This window comes from Schistocerca gregaria, chromosome 3, assembly GCF_023897955.1.
Source record: "Schistocerca gregaria isolate iqSchGreg1 chromosome 3, iqSchGreg1.2, whole genome shotgun sequence".
NCBI classification, from domain to species: domain Eukaryota; kingdom Metazoa; phylum Arthropoda; class Insecta; order Orthoptera; family Acrididae; genus Schistocerca; species Schistocerca gregaria.
This window is the reverse complement of record NC_064922.1, coordinates 409,276,139-409,293,627: the sequence shown is the minus strand read 5'-3', so window position 1 is coordinate 409,293,627 and position 17,489 is coordinate 409,276,139. Positions and strand designations below refer to the sequence as shown.

Genomic DNA, 17,489 nt, shown 5'->3' with positions numbered 1-17,489 from the left:
TTCTACTCGATGATTTACCGTCTTATTACTACGAACTGTGACCTCTCCGAGAGGAAATCACAAATCCAGTCACACAACTGAGGTGACTAAAAGAAGTTTCACACGTTTCAGCCTTATGTGATGGTCCCCTGTAGGGTTTGACCTCCATTCTTCAAAATTTTCTGAAAGAGCGAGCCAGTTGGGGAAGGACGCCTTACATGTGCATTGTGTCCACTGTGCATTGAGATCTTCAGCTCACTTTCTTGTCATCGCATTGCATTCCTACCCTTTCTCCATCTCTTGGATGAGGACACCTTCCTGGGTGCGTTTTCCACCAAGCACTATGCAGTGTCGCTATCTGAATCCACGATGACCATGGACTTCTTTGCACCTGATTTCCAGCACAGTAGCCAGTCTGTTGTGGTGGGGCCGCCATGTACCCTGTTGGTTGTAGCCCCAGACCACACAGGGATTGCTGTGCTGATACCTGCACCGTTAACTCCTCACATATGCCAAGGGGTAGATGCCCATCCCCTGGGGCATCGGGAGTCCCAGCTATGGCCATCCTGCCAGGTGGCCTTTGCTGTGGCTGAGAGGCACCCGTGGGGAAGGCCCCTGGTCGGAATGGGTGGCATCAGGATGGATGACATGCAATGAAGTGTAGTCCAGTCTCTAAGTGTTCACGAGTTCAATTCAATGCACAGAAATATGACCCCAAGTCGTTCTCTCCCTGGCTACACCATATGAGGAACGTCAGGCTAAGGATGGCAGCGGACCTTATGCACCCCAGTACCTTGTATGATCGAGAGCTGATGGGGAATCTGTCATGACAACAAAGCCTCAGTTTTTTTCTTTTCTTTTCTCTCTCTCTCTCTCTCTCTCTCTCTCTCTCTCTCTCTCTCTCTCTCTCTCTCTCTCTTTTTTTTTTTAAAAAAGATTTGGATGACAAGTTTGGGGAGGTGGAGGGTTTGTCCAAAATGGTCTGTGCATCGTCTGCACAGTCATGGGAGTTACTCGCTTGTGACAAGCTGGAGATTTTGGTGTCCGCTGAGGACCTAGATCTTGGCAGACCCTCAGACACAATGGATATAGACCGCTCAGGCAATAAATCTTTGGCAGCAGGTGACTCTGAGGCATAAACTACCTAATTGAATATCCCATGCCTTTCCAGTCTCACTATGACATCATCCTCCAGTGAAATTGCGGTGGGTTTTTCGCCCACCCGGCTGAGCTACGGAAGCTGTTAATCCTTACACCTGCTGTCTGTGTTGACCTCCAGGAAACCTGGTTTCTGGCAATGCGGACCCCAGCCCTTCGCAGCTATAAGGGATATTACAGGAACCGTTGAGACTATAATTGAGTGTTATGTGGAGTTTGTGTTTCTGTCTAAACTCAGTCTGTAGTGACACTGTGCCCCTTCAAACCCCTCTTCAAGCTGTGTCTGTCAGAATAATGATGACACAGAAAATAACTGTCTGCAATGTTTATCTTCCTCCAGATGGTGCAGTACCCCTGAATGTCTGAATGTATTAGCTGCACTGACTGATAAACTCCCTAAACCTTTCCTACTTTCGGGAGATTTTAGCACACACAACCCCTTGTGAGGTGGCACTGTGCTTACTGGCTGGGGCAAAGATGTCGTAACTATACTTGTCTCAGTTTGACTTCTGCCTCTTAAATACTGGGGCCACCAAGCATTTTAGTGTGGCTCATGGTAGTTACTCAGCCATTGATTTATCCATTTGCAGCCCAGGACTTCTCCCATCTATCCACTGGAGAGCACATGACGACCTGTGTGGTAGTGACCATTTCCCCGTCTTCCTGTCACTGCCCCAGCATCAGGTGCCTACCCAGATGGGCTTTAAACAAGGCGGACTGGAAAACTTTCACCTTTGCTGTCACCATTGAATCCCCCCCCATACGGTAACATCGATGTGATAGCGAGCCGGTGACTACAACAATTGTTTCTGTGGCAGGAAACGCGATCACTTCTCTTAAAGGTGCCCGAGGCATGAGGAAGTCTGTTTGTGGTCGCCGGAAGTTGCTAAAGCAATTAAGGAGCATCAGCGAGCTCTACAACGGCATGAGAGGCACCCTTACCTGGAGCCTTTAAATGTCTCTGTACCCGTTATCGCCAACTTATCAAACGATGGAAGCAGGAGTGTTGGGAGAGATAAGTCTCCGCCATTGGGTGCCACACTTCACGTTCCCAAGTCTGGGCAAAGATCAAACATCTTTTCGAGTACCAGACCCCTACAGGTGTTCCTGGTGTTACCATAAATGGCATGTTATCTACCAACGCAAATGCGATTGCCGAGCACTTTGCTTGAGCCTCTGCGTCGGAGTTTTACCCCCCAGCCTTTTGTACTTTCAAAGGCCGGTGCTCAAACCCGGTAAAAACCTGATATTGGCCCATCAGCCTCACCAACATTCTTTGTAAGCTGCTGGAATGTATGATATGTCAGTGGTTCGGTTGGGTCCTGAATTTACGTGGCCTACTGGCTCCATGTCAGGGCGGCTTCCGCCAGGGCCGCTCTACCACTGATAATCTTGTGTCCCTCAAGTCAGCCTTCCGAATAGACTTTTCCAGATGACAACACCTGGTTGCCGTCTTTTTTGACTTACGTAAAGCATACCACACGACCTGGTGACATCATATCCTGGCCACATTGTATGAGTGGGGTCCACTCCCAATTTAGATCCAAAACTTCCTGTCGCTACATACTTTCCGTGTCCAAATTGGTGCCTCCCATAGTTCCATCCATATCCAGGGGAATGGAGCCTTGCAGGGCTCTCTATTGAGTGTCTCTCTATTTTTAGTGGCCATTAACAGTCTGGCAGCAGCTGTCGGGCCCTCTGTCGCACCTTCTCTGTATGCAGACAACTTCCGCATTTCGTATTGCTGCTCCAGTATTGGTGTTGCTGAGCGTCACTTATAGGGAGCCATCCACAAGGCGCTATCATGGCTCTAGCCCATGGTTTCCAGATTTCAGCTGCAAAGTCTTGTCATGTGCTTCTGTCATCATCGTACTGTTCATCCGCACCCAGAACTTTACCTACATGATGATCCACTCACAGTAGTGGAGACATATCGATTCTTATGGCTGGTTTTTGACGCTCTATTGACTTGGCTTCCTCATCTTCATCAGCTTAATCAGAAGTGCTGGCAGCACCTCAATGCCCTCCGTTGCCTGAGCAACACCAATTGGGGTGCAGATCGCTCCATGCTGCTGCATCCTTACAGAGCCCTTGTCCAGTCCCGAATCGACTATGGGAGTGTGGTTTATGGTTCGGCAGTACCCTCAGTGTTTCATTTACTCAACAATGTGCACCACTGCAGGGTTTGACTAGTGACAGGAGCTTTTAGGACCAGTCTGGTGACCAGTGTACTGGTGCAGGCTGGGGTCCCTCCATTGCAGATCAGACATGCACACATTCTCACCAGTTATGTTGCACACATTCGTAATTCTCTTGATCATCCAAATTACCGCATCCTTTTTCTATCCACAGCAGTCACTCTCCCGCGTCGGCGACCCAGGTCAGGGCTAATAATTGCGGTTCACGGGTGGCCCTTCTCTCCAAACTGGAGTCCTTCCCTTTACCACCTGTACATGCAGTCTGATCATGTATGCCTCCATGGTGTACACTTCGGCCGCAACTTTGTCTGGACCTTTCATGTGGCCCTAAGGACTCTGTTAACCTTGCGGCTTGCTGCTGTCACTTCCTCTAGATTCTTAATGTGTTCTGGGGCACTGTAGTGTTTTACACCGATGGCTCAATGGCTGATAGTAACATAGGCTTTGCATATGTTCATGGAGGACATTTTGAACAGCACTCTTTGCCAGATGGCTGCAGTGTTTTTACTGCAGAGCTGGTGGCCATATCTCATGCTCTTGATCACATCCGCTCATGCCCTGCCCCCCCCCTGCGGGTTCGGGGGTACGAATAGGCCCGCGGTATTCCTGCCTGTCGTAAGAGGTGACTAAAAGGAGTCTTCAAAGTTTCGGCCTTATGTGATGGTCCCCACTTGGGTTTGACCCGCCATTTTCAAAATTTCCGTTGTTAGTGCGTGCCATTTGGGGAAGGACGCCTTACGTGGTGTTTTTCTATTGGTCCATCGTGCACCTCCATCTTGCATGCTATCTATTGTCGTGTGGAGGGATTTACACCCCATGTCTTCTGGGTTGCCTCCTCGTCTTGTGCGCAATCCCCTTCTTAGCGCCCACGGCAACTGTGGACCCTTTCAACACCTAAAATCCAGCATGGTAGCCAGTCCGTTGTGGTGGGGTCGTCATGTACCCTCTTGGTGGTAGCCCCCTGACCACGCAGGGATCGCACTACAGATGCCAGAGCTGTTTCCTCCCCATGCATGCCAAGGAGTATGTGCCCATCATGTCAGGGGCACGGGGACTCCGGGCAACGGGATATCGGCCAGGTACCCGTTGCTTTGGCTGGGTGGCGCCCTTGGGGAGAGCCCTCGTTCGGAGTAGGTGGCATCTGGGCGGATGTGGCGCAATGAAGCGCAATAAATCTCACCAAGCTGGTGGTCGCACTGCCACCAGCGTCTCTAAGCGAGGCAAAATTGAATTCGATGCTGCACAATATGATCCTCAGTCGTTCCCCTCGTTGGCTGCGCCATGGGAGGGACGCAGATCTAGTGCCAAGCAGGAGCCTTATGTACCACAATACCTTGTCTGCAGCAGGACTGATGGTGACTCCTTTCTTTCGACAAAGCCTATGTCTTTTGTGGAACACCTGGAGGATAAGTTTGGGGAAGTGGCGGGTTTGTCTAAAATGAGGAATGGGTCCATCCTCCTCAAGACGTCCTCTCCAGCCCAGTCACGGGCGTTGCTCTTGTGTGACAAAGCTGGGAGACGTCTCTGTTACCGTCACTCCCCACAGTAGCTTAAATATGGTCCAGGGGATTATTTACCATCGCGACCTCTTGTTACAGTCCGATGACGAGCTGAGAGCTGACTTGGAATGACGTGGTGTGCATTTTGTCCGTCGTGTGCACAGAGGACCCAAGACCAACAGGGTGGTCACCGGTGCCTTTATCTTGGCCTTCGAGGGTGCTGTATTGCCTGAGAAGGTCAAGGTAATGGTTTACCGTTGTGATGTCAAGCCATACGTCCCTCCCCCGATGCGGTGCTTCCAGTGCTGGAAGTTTGGGCATATGTCCTCCCGTTGCCCATCCAGCGCCACATGTCGAGATTGCGGACGCCCCTCTCATCCCGATTCTCCATGTGCGCCTCCGCCTGTCTGTGTCAACTGTGGGGAACACCACTCTCCATGCTCGCCGGACTGCCCCGTTCTTCATAAGGAGCGGAAGATTATGGAATTTAAGACCCTGGACCGGCTTACTTATCGCGAGGCAAAACTGAAGTTTGAAAGGTTGCATCCTGTCCCTCTTCAAACTTCTTATGCTGCAGCTACGTTATCGTCGCCCTCGCGGGCGGCAGTTGTCGCCTCCTCTGTGCCGCCTTCAGTTGGCCCTCGGGGCCGTCCATCTCTGTCTGCCTCCCTCGTGTCTGGGGGCAAGCCTTCCTCTGTTGCCCCCTTAGCAGTTGGGGGCAAACCCCCTTCTGTCACTCCCCCCGCACATGCTTCAGGAGTGACATCTGCTCCAAAACCAGGGGGCTCGATCCCTCCCCCTCCCCCTTCTCTGCCGGCGTCGTCTCTGCCGGCGTCGTCTCTGCCGGCGTCGTCTCTGCCGGCGTCGTCTCTGCCGGCGTCGTCTCTGCCGGCGTCGTCTCTGCCGGCGTCGTCTCTGCCGGCGTCGTCTCTGCCGGCGTCGTCTCTGCCGGCGTCGTCTCTGCCGGCGTCGTCTCTGCCGGCGTCGTCTCTGCCGGCGTCGTCTCTGCCGGCGTCGTCTCTGCCGGCGTCGTCTCTGCCGGCGTCGTCTCTGCCGGCGTCGTCTCTGCCGGCGTCGTCTCTGCCGGCGTCGTCTCTGCCGGCGTCGTCTCTGCCGGCGTCGTCTCTGCCGGCGTCGTCTCTGCCGGCGTCGTCTCTGCCGGCGTCGTCTCTGCCGGCGTCGTCTCTGCCGGCGTCGTCTCTGCCGGCGTCGTCTCTGCCGGCGTCGTCTCTGCCGGCGTCGTCTCTGCCGGCGTCGTCTCTGCCGGCGTCGTCTCTGCCGGCTCCTCTCTCGCGGAAGGGGTCTCTCGGGGCCCTCCCTTCTTCCGTTTCTTCTGCTACCCCGCCGGATGTCAGCCAGTGGCTGAAGGTTCATCCACCTGCTGGTCGTAGGGCTTCTGCGTCGTCGTCAGCCTCCGATGCTCCTTCAGAGAAACTCTCCCAGCCCTCTAAGCCAAAGGACAGACGCGAAAAGAAGGACCGGAACGTGTCCAAGAAGAAGGACGCTCCGGCAGTTTCAGTACCGCCTGCTGTCAATAGCTCTGGCTCTGGGGATGCGGTGGAGATCCTCGCCTGTGCCGCGGATCTCGCCCTCACGGAACCCTCGGGGACCTCTCCTATGGACACAGCTGACTCTCGCTCAGTGGCGGCCGTTGACTCTGCGGCGCCGTCTGCCTCTTAGTCGCCTTCACGCCCTCCCAGTCCTTTCCTGCTTCCATTCTCCAGTGGAATTGCGGCGGTTATTTCCGCCACCTGCCTGAGCTCCGGATGCTTCGAGTGTTTCCCCTGTTCTGTGCATTGCTCTTCAGGAAACTTGGTTTCCAGCAATGCGGACCCCTGCCCTTCGCGGTTATCGGGGATACTATAAGAACCGCACTGACTGTCAACGAGCTTCAGGTGGAGTTTGCCTCTTTGTTCACCACTCTGTCTGTAGCTCACCAGTACCCCTTCTGACGCCTTTAGAGGCAGTCGCTGTCAGGATTGAGCTCTCGCCAGCTATTACTGTTTGCTCTGTTTACGTTCCTCCGTATGGGCAACTCCCCCGACATGTCTTGGCTGCGCTGCTGGCTCAACTCCCGCCGCCATTGCTGCTTCTGGGCGATTTCAATGCCCACAACCCTCTATGGGGTGGGACTGTCTCCGATGACCGCGGACGCGCTGTGGAGCATGTGTTGGCTCAGCTCGACCTTAGCCTCTTGAACACCAGTGCTCCCACGCATTTCAGTGTGGCCCATGGCTCGTTCTCGGCCATCGATCTCTCTCTTTGCAGCCCCGGACTTGTCCCATCCCTTCACTGGAGAGTGCATCCTGATCTGTGTGGTAGTGACCATTTTCCCATCTATTTGTCACTGCCCCAGTGCCATTCTTCTGGGCGCCTGCCCCGCTGGGCTCTCAACAGGGCTGACTGGCCGGCTTTTACTTCGGCTGCCACCATTGCTTCTCTCCCACAGGGTGACATTGACGAGATGGTCCGTGTCTTGACCTCGTCAATTATTTCTGCGGCCGAGACTGCCATCCCTCGCTCTTCTGGACTCCCTCGGAGGAAGTCTGTCCCCTGGTGGTCGCCAGAGATTGCTGAGGCTATTCGCGACCGTAGGCGGGCTCTCCAGCGTCATAAGCGGCACCCGTCTCTGGAGACCCTCATCGCCTTTAAGAAGCTCCGCGCCTTGGCCCGTTGTCTTATTGCACGGCGTAAGCAGGAATGCTGGGAGAGGTACATTTCATCCTTGGGCTCCCGTGTCTCCCCGTCGCTCGTGTGGTCCCGCATCTGGCGGATTTATGGATACCAGACCCCTATGGGTGTCCCAGGAATCTCCCTGGACGGCGCTGTCTGCACGGACGCTGCCACCATTGCTGACCACCTTGCCACGCACTTTGCTACGAGCTCTGCGACTGCAACTTACCCTCCTGACTTTCGCTCTCTAAAGGAGCGCGCCGAGCGGACGCCGTTATCGTTCCACACACGTCGTTCTGAAAAATACAATGCTCCTTTCAGCGAGAGGGAATTCCTCGCTGCCCTCGCCAATTGCCCTGATACAGCGCCAGGACCGGACTGCATCCACGCGCAGATGCTGAAGCATCTCTCCAGGGACTGCCAGAGACACATCCTTACCATCTTTAACCGCATTTGGAGCGAGGGCGTGTTCCCGTCGCAATGGCGAGAGGGTGTTATCGTTCCCATCTTGAAGCCCGGTGCGGACCCTCTGGTGGTGGACGGCTATCGTCCCATTACACTAACCAACGTTTTGTGCAAATTGCTCGAACGTATGGTGGGGCGGCGTTTGTGTTGGGTCCTTGAGTCGCGCGGTCTCCTCGCTCCATCCCAGGGTGGCTTCCGTCAGGGCCGGTCTGCTGCGGACAATTTGGTGCGGCTGGAATCTGCTATCCGTTCGGCCTTTTCCCGCCGTCAGCATCTCGTTGCTGTATATTTTGATCTGCGGAAGGCATATGACACAACATGGAGGCATCACATCCTTGCTACGTTGCGCGAGTGGGGTCTTCGTGGTCAGCTCCCAGCTTTTCTTCAAAACTTTTTATTGTGCCGCTCTTTCCGGGTGCAAGTCGGTGCCGCCTCTAGTTCATCTTATATACAGGAAAATGGGGTCCCGCAGGGCTCGGTGTTGAGCGTTTCCTTATTTCTAGTGGCCATTAATGGTCTGGCTGCAGCCGTGGGGTCGTCGGTGTCTCCTTCTTTGTATGCCGACGACTTCTGCATCTCATTTAGCTCAACGACTACGGGAGTCACCGAACGCAGGCTGTAAGCAGCCATTCGCAAGGCGGCATCATGGGCTCTGACTCATGGATTTCAGTTCTCTGCGGCCAAGACTCGAGTTATGCACTTCTGCAGGCGTCGGACGGTCCACCCTCATCCGGAACTTTACCTCGACGGTCAACTACTTGAAGTGGTGGACACTAGCCACTTCTTAGGACTCGTCTTTGATGCCCGGCTCACGTGGGTTCCTCATATTACTCAGCTGAAGCAAAAGTGCTGGCAGCACCTCAACGCCCTCCGCTGCCTGAGCCATGCGTCTTGGGGTGCTGATCGCAGCACGCTGTTGCGATTGTACAGAGCCCTTGTGCAGTCCAGGCTTGATTATGGGAGCCTGGCCTATGGGTCTGCATCGCCCTCAGTGTTGACGTTGTTGGACCCCATACACCACTGTGGGGTTCGGCTTGCAACTGGCGCTTTCCGTACGAGCCCCGTGGATAGTCTGCTGGTGGAGGCCGGGGTTCCCCCGCTGCGGATTCACTGCCACCGACTGCTCGCCGACTATGCTGTCCACGTGCATTGCTCACTGGGCCATCCCAATCATCGCCTGCTTTTCCCTGCCAGGGTTCTCCCTCTGCCCGACCGGCGACCTAGGTCTGGGCTTTCCATTGCTGTCCGCGTCCAGTCCCTGCTGTCTGAACTGGGGTCGTTCCCTCTTCTGCCGCCCTTCCGGGCCTGTGCACTCACGCCTCCCTGGTGTATGACCCGTCCGTCTGTCCGCCTGGACTTGGCACGGGAACCCAAGGACTCGGTTCCGCATGTGGCCCTCCGTCACCGTTTTCTTGCGCTCGTCGCCTCATTTTCAGGCTGTGAGCCTGTCTACACTGATGGTTCCCTGGTGGATGGTCGTCCTGCCTACGCTTTTGCTCACGCTGCCCATGTTGAACAGCGCTCCTTGCCGGCTGGCTGCAGTATTTTTACTGCAGAGCTGGTGGCCATATTGCGGGCTCTTGAGCATATGCTTTCCTGCTCAGGTACGTCATCTGCAGTGACTCCCTGAGCAGCCTCCAGGCTATCGACCGCTGCTATACCTCTTCTCCTCTGGTATCCTTTATTCAGGAGTCTGTTTTTGCCATTACCCGCTCTGGTCGTTCGGTGGTCTTTGTTTGGACGCCAGGTCACGTTGGCATCCCGGGGAATGAACGTGTCGACAGGCTGGCCAGAGGGGCGGTCGACACCCCCACTTTGGCGATCGGCCTCCCGGCTCGTGATATGCAGCTGGCGTTGCGCCGTAAGGTGCTTCAGATGTGGCGTGACGAGTGGCGTAGCCTGACTTCTCCGAATAAACTGCGGGCTGTTAAGGAGACGACCGATGTGTGGCAGTCCTCCCTGCGGGCTTCTCGCAGGGACTCTGTCATCCTGTGTCGGCTCCGCATCGGCCATACCTACCTGACGCATGGACATCTTTTGCGTCAGGAGGATCCCCCCCCTGTGTCAGTGTGGGTCCCGGTTGACGGTCGCCCATATTTTGTTGGAGTGTCCCCGCCTGCGCACCCTCCGGCAGACTTTTAATCTCCCGGGCACGTTGCCTTTGGTTTTATGCGACGATGCCTCCATGGCTGACGACGTTTTAAATTTTATCCGTGGTAGTCCTTTTTATGGTTCCATTTAGGGGGGACCTGTCCCTTTCCCTTTCTGTGTATCTTGTCCTCGAGTGTCCCATTGGTCGCAGATTTTAATGTGTGTATTCGGGTGGTTGACTCTTTCCCAATTTTTGTTCCCATGGTCAGTCAACCAGTCTCCGACCCTCTTATTTTCTTCCGTTTCTTTCTGTCCAGTGTTCGTCTGTACTTTTCTTGTCTCTAGTGTTCGCTGCCACATTGGTGTTCTTTCAGTGACTGGGGGGAGGGGCGTCTCCTCCCCCCTTGGGGTTTTACCTGTTCCGTAAATTTTGTTTCGCCGGTTTTTTGGAATGGGGGACTGATGACCTTAGCTGTTTAGTCCCTCTTAAACATCCCAACAACAACAACAACATCATGCCCTGTGTGTCATTTCTGCTGTGTACTGATACATTGAGCAGCCTACAACCTGTCGACCAGTGCTACCTTCGCCATCCTCTGGTAGCATCAGTCCAGGAGTCCATGTATGCCCTGGAACGGTCCCGCCTTTCAGTGGTGTTTGTGTGGACTCTTGGACATGTCGGAATCCCAGGCAACGAACTTGCTGACAGGCTGGCCAAATAGACGATGCAGAAACTGCTTCTGGAGATGGGAATCTCCGAAGCTGATCTGCGTTCTGTCTTACACTGCAGGGTTTCCAGGCTTTGGGAGATGGATGGCATAACATTACGCACAACAAGCTGAGTATTGTTAAGGAGATTATGAATGTGTGGAAGTCTTCCATGTGGTCTTCATGCAGGGAATCAGTTGTCATCTGCCGGCTCCGCGTTGGCCATAGATGGCTAATGCATGGTTACCTACTCCGTCGTGAGGACCCACCTCTGTGTTACTGTGACTCTCAAATGACAGTTGTCCACCTCTTGCTGGACTATCCACTTTTAGCCGCTTTCTGGTGGACTTTTAACTTTCCCAGCTCCCTACCTTCGGTGTTGGGCGACAATGTCTCAGCAGCAGCTTTAGTTTTACTTTTTATCTGTGAGAGTGAGTTTTATACTTCTGTGTAGGTTTTAGTGCATGTCTTGTGACCCTCTGTGTCCTCCACCCTAGTGCTTTTAGAGTGGAAGTTTTAATGTGTTACAGTGTTTCTGGCTTCTCCTTTTTATTCTTGTGGTTGGCCAGCCACTGTAATCTGCTTTCTTGTTTTACTCTCTTCTGTTTCTATTGTCTCTGTTTTTTTGTCCTCTTTTGTTCCTTTTAGGGTTCGTTGCTTTTCCTCTGTTCTTGTGGTTGTTCTTTTCTTTCCATTTTGTATTGTATGTCTTGTCTGTTTTATTCTCACACTTGTGGCATTGTTTTATCAGAAACAAAGGACCAATGACCTCGTAGTTTGTTCCCTTCACCCCTCTTTTAAACCAACCAACCAACCAACCAACCAATCAGCCAACCATCTCCCCCCTCGCAACCTGAGTCTCAAATTTTTTTATGGATGACACCCCATTGTCATTGGTGAAGCATGGTGACCAGGCAGTGTGATTGACTCCAACCCATTTACACTAATTTGGATACCGGCTCCTTGATTAGTCAATGGAACTGCAATGGCTAGTACTGGTCACCTACCAGAGTTTCAGTTCCTTATTGCCGTTTACTCGGCAGCTTGTGTTCTCAAGGAATCTCATTTTACTGATGCTCAATCACTGTCCCTTCATGGGTTTTGTGCTTTCTGTCAGAACTGTCAGCCTTGTGAGGGCTTCTGGTGGTGTCTGTATATTGGTCCATACAGATATTGTTAGTATGTGTATCCCACTTCATACCACATCGGAAGCAGTTGCCGTTGTGCTCCACTTGGACTCTGTTGTCACAGTTTACCATCTCTGTCTCCCTCCTGAGAGGCTGTCTGCATGTGCTGCCCTAACTGCCATCCTTCAGTGACTCTGCCCTCCCTTCCTCCTCCCTGGGAATTTTAAAGCCCATCACCCTTTGTGGGGCAGTGCTTCTTCATCTAGTTGGGGGCTCCTCGTTGAACAGTTTTTTGTGGACCACAACCTTTTTAATGATGGTTTCCTTACTCATTTAGTATTATGTGTAGCACTTTCTCTGCCATTGATCTTTCACTCTCTTCCCCTCTCCTTCTTCCTTCTTTACGTCGGTCATCAGATGTTGACCTCTGTGACGGTGACCACTTTCTGTTGATTCTCTCATTCCCTTGCCACCTCGTGAAGACCAGGTTATCCTGCTGGGCTTTCCATCACACTTATTGGCCTCCTTAGACCTCCCAGGTCATATTTCCACCTTCATCAGGTCGCATTGACGAAGTCATCCGTGATCTGTCCATTACGATAATCCGTGCGGCCAGGGTTGCCATTTCCTGCTTGCTGGTCTCGTTCACCATTGGCCAGTTCTGTGATGGAGCATGGCTATTGCCACTGCTATCCATGATCGTTGTCACGCCTTGCAACGTCTTAAGTGGTACCCGTCCTCTGCTGGTCTCATTACCTTTAAACATATTTGTGTCATAGCCCATAACTTAATCAAACAGAGCAACAGGTGTGTTGGGAACACTTTCTCCTCTCTTGGTTCTTCTGTCACTTCATCAGGGTTGTGGGCTACACTCTGCACCCTCTAAGGTTGTCGGCTATAGTCATCCATTCCAGGTGGCCTTTGTACAGATCCATCATTTATCGCAGAATGCCTCACTACCCATTTTGAGATGGCATCTGCGTTAGTCTCCATTCCAGCTACCTTTTTCCTCCAGAAACGGTGGGCTGAAGCTTTCTGTTTTAGTTTTACCCTTGTCAGGTGGCAGGTGGAATCCTATAATGAACCTTTTACTGAATGGGAGCTGCTTCTGGTACTCTCTTCTTCCCATGATTCAGATCTTGGCCCTGATTCCATCCATAACCAATTGCTTCAACACCTCAGTCCTCCAACACCAATGTTTCTTCCAGGTGTTTAACTCTATTTGGCTCAAAGGCATATTCCCCTGTCAGTGGAGAGACAGGATTGCAATTTCTGTCCTTAAAGCCTGGCAAGGATCTATCATCCCTTAATGGTTACCTGCCCACCAGCTTGACTAATGTTCCTTTAAGTTATTGAAACAGATGGTGGCGTGTCGGCTCAGTTGGGTCCTTGAACCTTGAAACCTTTTATTTCCTTACCAGTGCAGCTTTCGGAAGGGTCGGTCTCTGCTTCAGGTGGAAACTACAGTTCGGCAGACCTAGCTCAGTGTCACCATCTTGTCGCAGTTTTCTTCACTCTTCCTCCGGCCTATGATACAGCTTGGCACCATCACATCATCCTTACACTCCATGAGTGGTGTCCCCAGGGTCCCCTCCCAATTTTTATTTACCAGTTCCTATCCCACTGGTTATTTAGAGTCGTGGCTGGCACTCATCTCAGCTCTCCCTGGACCCAGGATAATGGTGTTCCACAGGGTTCAGTATTGTCTTCCTTTTTCTAATTAATGGGTTTGTGGCCTCTGCCAGATTGTTGGTCACCCGTGCTCTGTAAGTGGACGATTCCTGTATTTGGGCTAGCTCATACTCGGTGGCCTCTGTAGGAAAGCAGCTCCGGGGTGGTGTCTGGTGTGCTTCCACGTGGACATTGTCTCACAGTTTTCAGTTCCCTCCCCTTAAGTCGAGGATGGTGTATTTCTATTGCAGTACTACAGCCCATCCTGATCTGGAGCTCTACCTCAGTGCCCAGTGCCTGATTGTGGTCCCCCAGTTCCGTTTCTTCTGTCTTCTTTTCGACAACACACTTACTTGGTTGCCCCATATCCATCATCTGAAGGTTGGCTGTTTTCATAAATTTGGTGTCCTTTGCTTCTTGCCACATCTCTTGGGGTGCAGCTCGTTTGACATTTTTCTGCCTTCACCAGGTGTTGGTTCTGTCCTACCTTGATTAATACTGTCAATTTTATGGATCAGCTGCACCCTACACATTGCTTCTCTTGGACCAGGTTCACCCTCGTGGTACCCGTACAGCCACCTGTGTGTTTTGCATTAGTCCTGGCAGAAGTCTTCTGGTTGATGCTGGGATCCCTCCCTTTTGATTTGGTGGTCCCAGCCCCTAGTTTCCTATGCCATAAATATTCCCTCTTCCCCTGCTCACCCTTTCTGTTCTGTTCTGTTCTGTTCTGTTCTGTTCTGTTCAGTTCTGTTCTCGGACTGACCATGGGGTCGGGTGTACCTTCATCATTGGAATCCAAGTCTTTTGATAACGGCTTTCAGTACACTGCTCAGTATTCGCAACCTGGCTCTTCTCCCTGTCTGGGAAAACTGCCACTTGATCACTCGACGGAGCCACTGTGCTGTTTATGTTGGTTACTGGTCATGTTGGTCTGCCAGGAAACGAGGCTGCTGACACTAATGCCAGGCTGCTGTCCTCGTACCTCAGCCCACGAGTACCTATATTCCCTCCCATGATCTCTGTGTTGCCGTCTGTCAGGATGTGGTGTCCCTTTGGCGTTGCCAATGGTCCTTCCTTCATGGTAATAAGCTCTGGCTTATTAAACCTCTCCCAGCAGCTAGGATGACCTCCTTTTGGCCCTTCCACCAGGAGGTCATTTTAACTAGTCTGCATATTGGGCACTGCCTTTTTAGCCATCGTCATTTGCTAAATGGTGCTACTCCACCACTTCATACACATTGCACCCAAGTTTTAACTGTGTGTCAATTCATGAGGGAATGCCCATCTTTTAACTCTTTCTGTTTAGGTTTTCCTTCAGAGTTGTAGGCCATCTTAGCAAATGACTTGCAGGCTGTCGACCACGTTTTGCTTTTTATCTGCCAAAGCAATATGGCGAAGGCCATTTAATTTTGGACCTCTGTTTCTGTATGGTGTATTTTTTGCCCTTTCTCCACGTTCATGTTTTTAGCTGTCTTCTCTCACATCAGTTGGGACTAATGTATAGTTATTTTCTAAATCTTCTCTGTCTTCGTGTTATACAGTTTTGACAAGGGCACATATGACACTAGTTGTTTTTGTGCCCCAAAACAAAACAAACTGCACTGAACCTTGTAATTACATTTGCTGCTGTTTGATTGCATAAACAACATGTTGAAGACATTTCCTTATTCTTCATCGTCTCCCACCCTCCAGTGTATAAAAATTGTGTGTAAAAGGGAAATAATAACCTAGCAGAACACACAAAAGCCCACTATTAACTTAGATAATGCTTAAATTATTTAGTATTTATTAATCTTGCAAAATAATTGATTATTTTGTTTGTCTTCATTGGTATTAATCATATATGTTTTGTGAACAGGATCCACAGCTGCCAGAATCTTGGACTGGAGTGAAAGATACCATTGAAGATGGTGAACAATGTTTACAGTGGAGTCTCAAAATAGGAAGTGTCACTGGCAGTGAAGACTGTTTATTTTTAAATCTATTTACTCCTCAGGTAACAAAAATCTCTCTTATTAACATGAACATTGTTAGTGACAGTGTTGTGTTATTAAAAGAAAGGGCATGTTAAAAAAAAGTCTGGTGCTGGTAACTGGACTATTAGTGTTGTGCATAAATTAGATTGTGGAGTTAAATAAACATTAATGTTTGTGCCATCATGCTGTCAGTGCTGTCATCAGACAGTCTTGAACAGAAATAATATTTCTGTAATATATGATACATTAATTGGGTAAACAAAATATCTTGTAAGAAATGGTGTCCCCCTCCCAGTTATGAGAAGACATGTTTCTTGGGAGCTGATGACTTAAAATTACGTAACTATGGTGTTTTTGTAGTAACTGTTTAAATGTATACATCCTGAGTGTGTCCACTTCCTTTCAGTATAATTGCTTCATCAGAGTGACTGTGTCGATGTACAGAAGCTTGTCATGGTGAGTAAAGGCTTTCAGTGGTTTATGTAGATGGTTAGCAGCTAGTTCTCAAACAGGTCACCATCATGCCGGCCAGGATAATGTGTAGGCTTCAGTTGCACTGCTGGAAATAAATCAGTGACAGATAATTTGTGGATTAATTTGGGAGTCAGAATTATTATCCAAGACCATATTAGTATAAAAATGTCATTGAAACTTAACACTCCTGATTTACTCAGAGCAATAAAAGCATTAAGTAGTAGTTTCCTTATCTCCTTTGTGTCATATCATTTTGCTGAGAGGCAGTTTGTGAGCCACAAATAAAGAACTGGTGTGTTTCTGCCTGTAGTGTCATCAAATCGAAATGCAATATTTAGTGGTGGGTACATTGCACAAGTTTTGTATTCACTGTTAACTCTTTGGCTTAACAAGCTGTCTCCTGGAAATCTACCCCACCTATTCCTCAGAAATAACTAGATCAAACCCACCAGTCACTAACAGTACCTCCAGTGTGATAGTTACCATCCCTACCACACCAAAATATCTCTTGGCATTCAGAGATGGGCCACAGAAGGGCTGCAGTGATGAGCAGTCTCTCTCATAAAATTGAAGGTTTTGCCTGGACCACAAAAAAGGCCCCCATGCCACGTACTTGCACAAACATAATGCTCAATCCAGGTCTATAAACCAAAAGTAACCTTCTTTTTCCTGAGTACTGGTCATGGATGTTAAAAACAGAACGAGTATGAGTCCAATGTTGAGGGTTGCGTACATTAGAAATCGGGGTGCTGCTTCTACATCAGTGCTGTATTGGCTACCCTCGTTTCTGCTGTAGTTGCCCAAATGTGACATGTTTGAGAATAGTGGCATGGTGGTTGCTTCTTTTTCCCCCAGACTAAACCTTGCAGGAATTTGTCATTGTTTGTGAGTTTTGAGTAACACCTTCTCTTCTCTTCTTCCCCTGTGAGTTTTGAGTAAACCTTCACTTCTCTTGTTCCTCTCAGGGAGCTCATGGCTCTTTTCGTGAGTTCATGTGTGGCGTAAATGGGGCCCCGAGTTATTGCAGCCCATTTTTCCTTCCTTGTCTCCATTTCCTTGACACTGCCCCTCCATCCCTATCCTCGCTCTTCCCCCACTGTGCTCTCCTTCCCCTGTCTTGGTGTTCTGATTTATGTCGACTTGGTTATCCGCCTGGTTCCCTGTATTATTTGGAATTTTGTTTCTTCTTGCCTGTTCTCTTTTATCCTTTTTTGTGTTTAGGTACCCACTTGAGGTTTGATCTCCACTCCTAAATTTTCTGTTTTTAGTGTGAGCCATTTGCGAAAAAACTCCCTCCCTTGTGTCTATCGTGTGGATTCCTCTCCCTCCTCTTCCTTCCCTGCCATAGCTCCCCTCCACCTACTAGGTCACCAGCACTTGTAGCCAGCCCATGTGGTGGAGCTTCTATGCACCCATCTGGCTGAGCTCCCTGATGAGACAGGGATCACACTACTGATACCTGAGGAGCAT

At 50.7% G+C, this 17,489-nt stretch overlaps 1 protein-coding gene across 1 annotated transcript in view; it reads left to right on the top strand.

The window, feature by feature from the left end:
* The window catches only part of LOC126356208 (venom carboxylesterase-6-like), a 128,961-nt gene that overhangs the window by 9,303 nt on the left and 102,169 nt on the right, over positions 1 to 17,489 (top strand). Inside the window, exon 2 of the mRNA XM_050007021.1 lies at positions 15,428 to 15,565. Within this exon, the coding sequence (XP_049862978.1) occupies positions 15,428 to 15,565 (138 nt within the window). The remainder of the gene's footprint in view (positions 1 to 15,427; positions 15,566 to 17,489) is intronic.